The following is an 11,818-nucleotide window of genomic DNA, read 5'->3' on the forward strand; positions in this document are numbered from 1 at the left end:
TTATTTATTAGTTGTAGATGATAATAATATCTTTATTTATTTGTTTTTATGTGGTGCTGAGGATCTAACCCAGGGCCTCGCATGTGCTAGGCAACCACTCCATCGCTGAGCCACAACCTCAGCCCCCATATATGTTTTTTAATACTGTTGTAAATAGTGTGCTTTGCTATCATCTTTTTTGTTGTTGTTGCTAGCAAAGTTAATATTTATAAAGGGTTGCACTGGGCTTTGTCCTTCCTGTCCTGTCATTGAATTTACTAACATATCACTGTTATTTTCACTGCAGATCAATGCTTCCAGTGCCACCTGCAGTGGGCCCAACTTTCAGCTTTGAATTGGATGTGGAAGATGGAGAAGTAGAAAATTATGAGGTCAGTAGATGAATTGTGAATTAAATGAATTGTGAATTAATTGGGGGATTATTGTGTCTTGAAAATATTGTTCTAATCACCATCTAAACATTAGATAAACACTGCATTTCAAGATACAAATTTGTCATAAAAGTGTTCTACATCTAATTTGATCACGTGCCCTAAATCTGTATTAAGTAGGTAGACTTTTGATGCTCTGTTAGAGTTATACACAGTTCTATTGAGAGAATGCAAATGAGAACAGGGGAAGTTTTGATGTTGAGATGTTCCAAAAGGATTTTGTGGAAGTAGAAGTGTTTGAGAACTGGATCTTAAAGAATGAGGAAACTTTTTCATTCGTAAGATTGAGGCAGGGAAGTCTTGAGGACTAGCATACGTAGTTTGTGTCTAAAGTGAAAGAGAGAAAACAGAGATTTGATTGAAAAGCTCAATTAGATGTCCTTGAGTACCATGCTAAATGTTTTTGGTGTATTTATGGCATCATATCTCTTAAAAAGTCAAAACTCTGTTAGCAGTATGAAGGAATAGATGGAAGTGGTATCAGAAAACTGAGAAAGGTACTCTATGGAGTAGGAAAAAATATGTACAAACTGTACAATTTGATACAGGATTAATATCCAAAATATATAAGTAGCTTTCACAACAATAGGCAAAACTGAATAACATGATTGAAAATGGACCTGAATGGGTATTTCTCAAAAGAATGACTAGTGGTGCTCAACATCACTGATTATGAGAGAAGTGTAAATCAAAATCACAGTGAGATGTATCTTGACACCTGTTGGTATGGCTATTATCAAATAAAGTAAGTAAGTATTGATAGGGTGCGGAGTAAGGAGAATCCTTGTATATTGTTGGTGGAAATGTAAATTGGTACAGCCATAAGGAAAAACAAATTAAAAAAGGGACTGTCAGCAGTATGGCCCAGCAATCCTTCTGGCACCTTGTAGAAGTATCATGTCCATTACAGCATTATTCACAATAGTCATACTATGGAAACAACTTGTGCAAGTCAGTGGATAACTAGATTTAAGAAATGTAGTGTAAATAGAGTGGAATATTATTCTGCCATAAATGGGAAATGCTGCTATTTGACAACATGAATCTGAAAAATATTATGGCAAGTGAAATATAGAGGGGGCAAGAAATACTGATCTTTTTTACATGAGGAGTCTTAAAATGTCAAATAGTAGAGTGTTGGTTATGGAGGTAAAGAGGGAAGTATATATAGACTTGCCATTTGATAGGGTAGGTTTAGGGGTAGATAGCATGAGGACTGTGGTTAGTAATATTGTATTGTTAATTGTAAACTTGCTAAGAAAATAGATTTTAGGCACTCAAACTAAAAAAAAAACTCAAAAAGAAGTGGAAAGTGATGGGTAGGTTAATTTGCTTGACAGTGGTAATCATTTCACTGTGTATATATCAAATGATCATATTGTGTACTTTAAATACATACAATAAAAGAAAGTACAGCTTTGAAAGATGTTTTAACACTTCAATCAGTAGGATTTTATCTTGAATGGTTAATTGTGGTGTTCAGGGGTAAGTGTACAAAAATTACAAAAGATGATGCTCTACTAAAAGGACTGTATTAGCCCATGAAGAAGGCAGACACCAAAATGCCAGTGGATAGTTGGCATTTAAATAATGTTGATCTTGCTATAGGAACATAACAGATGTGGTTTGAGGGTTAACAGGCAAATTTAGATTTGAATATGTTGAGTGGAAGTAATTTTGACCTTAATTTGATACTGCCAGCCATCCTTCTTATCTCAACTTCACTTTGTCTTTTTCATTTTATGAATGCTGGAACAGTTTTTAGGTGTATTGAATGTGGGCATGGAGAAGGAGTCATGATCTTAAACTGCCCTTTTTTTTTTTTTTTTTGTAGTACTGGGATTGAATACAGGGCCCCCCTGCACATGCTGTGGAAGCACTCTACCAATGAGCTGCATTCCCAACCCCTTTTTAATTTTATTTTGTTTGCATTTATTTATTAGTACTCTGCCACAGAGCTACATCCCCTCCCCTTTTTACTTTGAGGCAGGATCTCATATGAGTTGCTGAGTGACCTTGAACTTGGAATCTTTCTGCCTCAGCCTCCCAAGTTGCTGGGATTCTAAACATATGCTACCATACCATATAAATTTCATTTCTTGAAATTAAAAGAGGCATTCATAATTTTCTCATTTTATTTCTACCATTTGCATTACAGCAATATCTACAAGTGGCTTATCTTTATTAAAATCAACCTGTCTTAAATCATATTGCTGAAAAAGATAGCTGATCATGTATATATCAATAGAAAAGTAGTGGTACAGTTGTCATATAAGAAAAATATATGGGCTGGGGCTGGGGCTCAGCGGTAGAGCACTTGCCTTGCATGTGTGAGGCACTTGGTTCGATCCTTAGCACCACATAAAAATAAATAAACCAAATAAAGGTATTGTGTTCATATACAACTAAAAATATATATTTAAAAATATATATCTTATTTTGACTTAGCTGGGCACATGCCTGTAATCCCAATGGCTCAGGAGGCTGAGACAGAAGTTCAAAGCCAGCCTCAGCAATTTCAAGGCACTAAGCAACTCAGTGAAACCCTGGGGATGTGGCTTGGTGATTGAGTGCCCCTGAGTTCAACCCCCAGTACCAAAAATGGAAAAATATCTTATTTTGACTTTGAAATTCCTTTCTAAACTGTATTTTTGGGTTGAATATTTTGATATTCTTCAAAGTCATACTTACAACCAATCAAAAAGGCCTTACTTGCCTTTTTAGTTGTATGTCATAGTGTAGCTGTTGAACACTCCCCAGCCCTGGCTCACTGGCTCGATCCAGATGGCTTCCCCACTCCAAGTCCCTACATGCCCAGTCTACCCTACATGTTCTTGTCTTGGTACCTTTACTTCCCTTGATCCTTCGGCTAAGATCTTTCTCCATTTCTCTATGTTTTGGAAATATAGCATAAAAACCGCCATCTTTGTGATTATCATTTCTTTTTTTTTTTTTTTAACATTTATTTATATGCAGTACTGATAATTGAACTCACGGCCTCACACATAACTATGCAAGTTCTCTACTACTGAGCCACAACCCTGGCCCTGTGAACAACATTTCTAATCTATTTCCTGGGTCCAAACGAGTTCTCTCTTTTTGTTCTACTGAGATTTAAGCACTAATCATGTCTTGCCTTCAGTTGTCTTGCCTGTTGCATCATGTAAATTTTTGGAGGGCTTGATCATCACTCTGTATCCACTAAGGAATGAATGAGGATATTTTATTGTCATACAATTATATACTATATAGGACATACTATATCCTATAATACATAACAATAGAGGTGTTAAGATGCATATCAACTCTATCATGAATTTGATCTAAATTTTTTATGCTGATTTTATAATCAGCCTCAGTTAGACTTAATGTGTTATAGCATTTAGAAGGGTTGAGTATAGCAGTGAAAGGCAGATATTTATTCAGATGACCCAATTCTCCAAATAAGGCTGTCAAAAAGCAAAGCTGTGATTATTGTCTTAAAACACACACAGAGCTATACCAGCATTAGATACGGAAATTAATTCTATTCCTCTCATTGCCCATTTCTAATTCTTTGTTTCCTGTTCCCTTAACCATAAGGCAGCCTAATTATAGAATAAAGAAAATAGCTAATTAGTCATTAAAAACTGGGAGAAGCCTGGTGCCATTTTACACACCTGTAATCCCTAGTGATTTGGGAGACTGAGGCAGGAGGATGGCAAGTTCAAAAGCCAGCCTCAGTACCTTAGCAAGGCCCTAAGCAACTTAGCAAAGCTGCCGCAGTCTGGCTGGGCACAATTCACAAGCCACTTGTTCAGCACCCCTAGGTTTAATCTCCAGTACCAAAAAAAAAGATCACAAGTTTGAGGCCAGCCTGAGCAAACAGCCCTGTCTTTTCTCTACAGGCCCTTTTAAACCTGGCAGAGCGACTGGGAGAGGCTAAACCTCGAGGACTGACTAAAGCAGATATTGAACAACTTCCTTCTTATCGGTTTAATCCTAACAATCACCAGTCAGAACAGACTTTGTAAGTATATTTTTTTTCTAATATATGTGTTAACTTTTTTTCTTTAAAGAAAAATTTCATGAAATAAACGCTTGAGACTCAGAACTTGATATAAAGATAAGTTATCTCTTTTTCATACTCTGGGTCTATGCTGACCAGTAAGGTAGCCACTAATTGTGGAGCTATTTAAATTCAGTGAAACTGTTAAATTTCTTCCTGGGTTTGTGGTGTGCACACACACACCTGTGACCCAAGCTACTCAGGAGGCTGAGGCAGGAGATTCACAAGTTCAAAGCCAGCCTTGGGCAAATTGTTTAGACCCTGTCTGAAAGTAAAATTTTAAAACGGGATGGGGATTTAAGCCTCAGTGATAGAGCACTTAACTACTAGCATATGTGAGGCCCTGGGCTAGACTAGAGTACTGTCAGATAAATAGATCAATACATAGATAAATAATTAATTTCTTAGGCATACTAGATACTGACTGCTATATTTAAAGGTGTTAATGTAGAACATGAAATGCAAAGTTCACCCATTTAAAATATACAATTCAGTGAATTTTATTGTATTAGTAGAATTGTATATCCATCACCACAAATTTACACCCTTTTTATCACCCCCAAAAGAAATCCTTCACCCACTTGTAGCCACTCCCCTTATCTCCCTAGCCTTCTCTATCTTGACACACCCCCTAACCCTTTGTCTCCATAGCTTTCACATAAATGAGATTATATAATATGTGGTCTTTTTGTATCTGGCTTCTTTAACTTAGCATAACTTTTTCAAAGTACCTTTGTGTTGTAGCTTTATCAGTAAGTCACTCCTTTTTGTGGCCAAATAATATTCCATTTGTGGATCACTACATGTTGTTTATCCTTTTCTTCAGTTGATGTACATTTGTGTTGTTTCCACTTTGGGGCTCTTATGAGTAATGCTACTTTGAACATATGTGTACAGGTTTTTCTGTGAATATAATGTTTTAATTTTGGATATATACCTGGAAATGAATTGTTGGATGTCATATTGTAACTGTGTTTGACTTTTTGAGAACTGCCAGTTTTTGCAAAGTTGGTTACACCATTTTCTATTTCTACCAACACTGTATAAAAAGGTTTCAATTTCACTGCATTTTTGCCAGCATTTGTTATTGTCTGTTTTTATCATATTGTCCTAGTGACTTTGAAATTGTATCACACTGAGATTTTAATTTTCCTTTCCCTGGTGCCTGTTACTGTTGAGCATTTTTAAAATTTTCTTTTGTGTGTGTGTGTGTGTGTGTGTGTGTGTGTTTGGTACTAGGGATTAAACCTGGAGGTGCTTAACCACTGAACCACATCCCCAGCATCCACTTGCCTTTTTTTTTATGTGTGTGTGTGTGTGTGTTTTAATGTTTTTATTTTGAGACAGGGTCTCACTAGGTTGCTTAGGGCCTCACTGAGTTGTTGAGGCTGGCTTTGATCTTGCAGCCCTCCTACTTTAGCCTCCTGACATGCTGGGATTACAGGTGTGTATCACCATGCTCAGCACCAGCCCTTTTTATTTTTTTTATTTTGAGACAAGAGTCTTACTTAGGACATTGCTAAATTGCTGAATCTGGCTTTGAACTTGGAATCTTCTTGTCTAGCCTCCTAAGTTAATTTTTATATATGGTGTGAGGTTAAAGGGACATCTACCTTCATTTTTTCATGTGCAAAGAGTATTTTTGGTTTTAAAACTTGATTTGGATGTTAGCCAGAGATTTTCTGATCAGTTATCAGTAAAGCAGAGCACTCTTACTAAATGCCTTAACATCATTGTTTTTCAGGTTGATAGATTATTTTGTCTACAAATTTCAGTGATAAAAAACTGAGACTGATTAAGTGGCTTTTGTAGACTTCAGAAGTCATTTCAAAATAGAAAACCACCCAATTTTATGTTTAATTGATCTTTTTGCTTCTTTTAGGTGTGTAGTATGCATGTGTGATTTTGAGTCAAGGCAGCTACTTAGAGTCTTACCCTGTAACCACGAGTTCCATGCCAAGTGTGTTGACAAATGGCTTAAGGTAAAATGACAGTATCTAAAAGGAAATAACACTAAATTTTCTGTTTTAGTGACTATAGGTTCATTAGATAAGTCTGTGGTTTAGTGGAGGATGGGTATAGGAAATAAAATTGAAATACAACATTGAGAGTATTATCTCTTCAGATGAAGAGAAAAGGCCAGTGAAACTTAGGGATTGGGGATATAACTCAGTGGTGGAACATGAATGAGGCCCTGGGTTCCATTCCCAGCACAGGGAGGATGGGGTTGCTATGGTGATTAACATGGGAGTGATTATACAAAACCTAAAAACTGGCTATCTGCCCTTGATAATCAACTTGTCCTGATTTTCTGATAGTATATAAGGATAACACCTGAACTTGTTAGGCCAGAGTTTCCTCTTAGTTTAGAAGGGTGCCTCACTAGAGCTCCCTTTACTTTTAAGTTAGTTATTAAATATATCTAAACTGGTGCTGGGTAATTTTGTTTATGTATTTAAACAGACATATTAAAAAATCATTTATGGCAAGAAGCTGAGGCAGAAGAACGGCAAGTTCAAGGCCAGCCTGGGCAACTTAGCGAGACTCTGTCTCAAAATTAAAAAGGGGATAAGGGTGAGCTGGGGATGGAGCTCAGTCCCCCAGGATTTAAGCCCTAGTGCTACCCCCCAAAAAAAAGATCATCCATGGGATAATCAACTCTTTAAGGTTTGTTTTCTTTCTTTTTTGTTTTGTTTTAAGGCACATGATTACTTTGTGCCTCTTTAAAAGAACAAAGTGTCTAAAACTTGTGTTGGAAGTAAAAATAATATTATTTGTTTTTAATAAATTTCACTGTATGAACCACAATGCAAACAAGTTTCTCTTTTGTATTTTAGGCAAATCGTACTTGCCCAATTTGCCGAGCTGATGCTTCAGAAGTGCATCGGGATTCAGAATGACCAACCTAAGAGCACAAATTTAGTTTGGGTGTTCCTCATCACATGTATATACGGACTATCCATTGAACTTAATCTGTGTGGCTTCCAGCCCTCCCTTTACCAAAAGGGTCAATGGACCTTTCTTTGCACTGTGTGACTTAATCAACTATAAAAGCTTACAATTAGTCTTCACAATTATGGGATTGTTATACTAACCGTGTGATTGGAACTCCAAAGAATTTTTCTTTAGCTTAATTTTGTGTGTGCACTAACATTCCCTGGTTTTTTGTGTGATCATTCCGAGTGTTGCTGCAAGATTACAGTGGACGTGATCTTTTAGCATGTGCTTTTATAAAAAGTGGTAGCTCCAGATGATATAGCAATCTACCTTATATAGAGCCTTCAGAAACTGTGAGTGGAAATGAATGCAGCGTATGACTGTTGATAAATGTATCTGTGTGTGTGAGAGTGTGTGCAACTACTTGTGAGAGGGCATGGTAGCTAACGTGTGTATGAGATCCTATATACCAGCATGTACCAAGAATGTGTGTGTAGTTTTAATTATGCTGCAATGTATAATCTGGTGTGTTATTTAAACAGCACTAGTACTGTACACTGGTTTTTCCCCTTGTGTTTGCTGTTGCACACTGGTTGCTAAGGGTGCATCAATTATAAGCATTGAATACTCCATCCCTTCCTCCTAATGAATGGAATGAGAAAAGCCTTCTTCCTTTGCTTCAGGCAGCTGTCACCTTCTCTTCATTGGTGGTCCTAAGTGGGTCACTTAAGAAAAAAAGTGTAACAAATTCTCACTCCATGAACCTGAGTTTTGATTCTGTTGTGGAAAAGAAATTTTTAAATCTCCAACTTGCTGTTTCCAAAAAGAAGGTGCAATATCATACATCATCTGTTAGCAATATTAGCATTTCAATCAATGATTTGAATGTTGATAACTTTTTTCTTTTACATTTTCAGTAAGCTTCTTACAGAAAGTACCTGTGATGATTTTTTTAATTTTTTCTTTGTATAGGTGTGTGTGTGTGTGTGTGTGTTTAGATTTATAGTCCTTTCTGAAGATATATGAGTAATATATTTTTAAGAATACCACTGGTCCCATGAAGTCTTGCCTCTTTGACTTCCACCAGAACAAAATCTGTTAATTCAGCTTGATTTCCGATGTGTTCTTTGTTCAGGCTCCCATAGGCAACTAAATTATTTCAAGAAAACTTTTTCTGTTCATATTAATTCACTTGCCAAGCTCCAATTCTGAAAGTTGTCTTAGTTCTTCCCTCAGTAAATGTGCTTCTTTTTGAAGCCCTTGTTTCAGGATGGATCAAGTGTTTTGACAGCTTGTGTTCCTTAGACCTGATTTGCTTTGATGTCTTGCCGCTCTTTTAATTTTTGTTTGATTAAGAAAAAGCTTAATACAACAGATGTCCAGAATACTTGCAGTATAAATGAAGATTTGATTTTTGTATAAAATAATGCTGTCAAACAGGAATTGACCCTCATTGAGTTGATCTGAAATAATACATAGCTGTATTTTTTTAATAGGTTCATTGAGCGAAATTCAGATTGTTTAAAGTCATTTTTCCAGCAACATTTAGATTCCTTTCTCATTCTTTTAGTGTATTCAGCATTGTCTGCCTCCTCCTGCAGTTGATGTCATTGCTTTGTTTGCAGTAGCACATGCTACATTATTCTAGTCGGGACTGTGAGAACTTGTTGCCAGCCTCACTCAGCTCTCAGTTGGCTCTGAGTCAGTTTTGTACTCAGACAGTGTTAACTACTTGTTACTGCCATGCTGCTTGCCCTCCCTTGAAATCTATAAGCTCATCACAGCCTAGAGTTCTGTAAAGTCAATTCACACAGAAGCACAATTTTGTCCTCTTCCAGACACTGTTGCCTCTATCTAATCATACAAATAGGATTTTGCATACTTTGCCCCTAGATTTGTCAGTGCATCAGAAATATACCTAAACAGTGGTAAAATGCACATGTTACTGTTAAATCATTAGGATAATTCCCCTCCTGTTCCTGAAGAGTAAAAAGTATGTTTAAGACCAAAATTATTGGCATATAATAATCAGCTACATACAAATCACGTATAGTTTTATCTTTTTTTTTAATTAAAAAAAATCATGTTTAAAATGGCAAAAACCCATCTTATAGACTTCTTTTATATAGCTACAAAAATTTATATCTGTACAGATCTAACATAACACTACTACACTCAGTATTCATTTTACTGAAGCATGCAAGTTAAAGCACTTTTTCTAATTTATATAGAGATATCTAATTAACAAGGCACATTGTACTAATGACTTCAGGAGAAGTAGCTTTTTCTCCCCTTCCTCTGACTATGAATTCCTGTTGTAATGTCCCTTTTCTAGTAAATTTTTGAGAGGCAGTTGGCAATTTAGGAGGCAGCAGGGTCTGAGTTTAATTGTTGCACTGTTGTAGCTGATCTCTTGGGGAATGCCTTGTCTTTGCATGGAGCTCTTAGAGAAGTGTCCAGACTTGCTTACCAAGTGGTTAGTGCATATTAGGAGCACACGTGTGTGTGTGTTCTAACCAGCTCAGACTAGCCACAGTGAGCAACTAGACACAGTGAGTGTCTAGCATATGAGAAAGAACAGTTGATTTCTTGCCCAGCTGTTACCACTGGTGATGTCCAGATTGCAGGCAGATGTTGGTTTGTTGCCTTTATCCTCTTTCCTCCTAAAACAACATTGGCTTTACCATCTTAACTCAGCTGTGGGGTTTTTTGTGGGTTTTGGTTTATTTGTTTTTTTGGTATGAATTGTCATGTTTGGTATTGTTTTTAATTCCCACCCCCCAAAAAAAAAACAACTCAAGGCCTCCATGGATTAAGATCTCATATTAAGGATTTTTTGTCCTGGGGAAAAAAAATTTTTTTTTTAACCAAAATCTGGAAAATGTGAAAGTATATTTAGATTTTATATACTCTCTGAAATGTGATTTAAGATTCTTAAGTTTGGGCCTCTTGTAATAATTTTGAATGAGATCTACCAACTCACTTGTGAGAATATTTTTCACAGATATCTTTAGGCCTTCATTAGAAAGCTATTTTCCCCCTGTTGGTTACCTCATTTTGCTATTGTTTCAGATTATGAAAGCTACAGGGGTGTCTGTTGGAATCATTTGCTGAGTCATTTCCTCAAATCATATTCCATTGTATCAGTTAACATATAGTTTTAAATGTACGTATTATAAATATCTGTAACCAAATCATTTGAAGGCTTGATAAATTTTTAACAAAGTTTGTACATTTTTTATGAAAGTTACTAGTAATGCTTTACTAAGTAGTGCAATGAATTTTTATTTTTAATCCCTGTGCCCAATTTTGGAGTTGAGAGGGTTGTTGGTAATAAATGTATGATGTACACTTAAAATATTTGTTGTTTCTTGTTACTCTGAAAGGGGAGGGGAAAGTTGGGTTTGCAGAGATAGTGGGTAATAGATGGGATTCCAGCAGATAGAAGTGGGTTGAGCTACTAGGTGCCAGATTTAATTTTTAAACAGTATTCCAGGTGTTTCAGAATTGGTGTAAACTCTTTTATTATTATTATTATTATTATTATGTTACACACGACAGTACAGTGATTTGACAGTTCATACATTTGAATCAAATGGAGTATAATTTCTCATTTTTCTGATTGTACAGGTTGCAGAATCATGTTGATGTAAACTCTTAGAAACACAAAAAATATCTTGTATTATAATGTATGGTAAATATTTATGTCCTTTAAAAAGCTAAGAAGATAGCAGAAAGTGTAGCCACAGGTATGCTCTGTGCATAATGAACTATAGAAATAGGTAACCATAAGGTGCAAGTGAAAAGATTACAATAGGTAATTGAGCAGCTGTGTCCACATAATTGAGCAGCTGTGTCCACAGTTACTGTCAACATAAGGGAAGAGTCTTCGCTTGATTTTTTTTTTCCACCTCATTTTTGTAACATACTTGGGAAGAGTATTTGTGTCAGGTTTTGAGTGTCTGAAATGCTAAACTTGTGTTCTCTTATGGCAAAGGCGTTTACTGCACTCTCTGAATAAGGGAGGGGAGGGTGATATGACTTGAAAACATAGATTATTATGACCTCTTCATGTGAGAACATTTAAAAGCCAACAAACAGTCTCCTTCTGTCGTGATAATGACAGTCCTGGAAAAGAATTGCCCTAGAAAACCACCAACCCTCAGCACATATTTGGAGACGAAAAATTAGAAGCCTTTAAAATAAGCCTAAGCCTCTAAACTCAGCTACTCAGAAAGCTGAGGCAGAAAGAGCAGATGTTCAAGGCTAGCCTAAGCAACCTGTTAAGCCTGTTAAGACCCTGTTTCAAAAGGTCTGGGGATGTAGCTCAGTGGTTAAGCCCCTGGTATGGAAAAAAATAACATTAACTATGGACATCATGATTTCATTCTTGCCAACTCAT

At 36.3% G+C, this 11,818-nt stretch overlaps 1 protein-coding gene across 4 annotated transcripts in view; it reads left to right on the forward strand.

Moving 5' to 3' along the window:
- The window catches only part of Rnf38 (ring finger protein 38), a 127,396-nt gene extending 116,622 nt beyond the window's left edge, over window positions 1-10,774 (forward strand). For 2 of the 4 annotated variants that reach the window (XM_046457329.2, XM_046457330.2), the window contains 4 exons: window positions 287-371; window positions 4,319-4,440; window positions 6,362-6,461; window positions 7,317-7,522. In XM_046457329.2, coding sequence (XP_046313285.1) covers window positions 287-371; window positions 4,319-4,440; window positions 6,362-6,461; window positions 7,317-7,379 — 370 coding nt within the window. In that variant the 3' untranslated portion in view covers window positions 7,380-7,522. Of the gene's footprint in view, window positions 1-286; window positions 372-4,318; window positions 4,441-6,361; window positions 6,462-7,316 lie in introns of all 4 variants that reach the window. The other 2 variants (XM_046457331.2, XM_046457332.2) reach the window with 1 other exon arrangement.
- Window positions 10,775-11,818: the final 1,044 nt, after the last annotated feature.

This window comes from Marmota monax, unplaced genomic scaffold (genome assembly GCF_021218885.2).
Source record: "Marmota monax isolate L192 unplaced genomic scaffold, Marmota_monax_Labrador192_F-V1.1 WCK01_AAM20220418_F8-fsc00069, whole genome shotgun sequence".
Taxonomy (NCBI): domain Eukaryota; kingdom Metazoa; phylum Chordata; class Mammalia; order Rodentia; family Sciuridae; genus Marmota; species Marmota monax.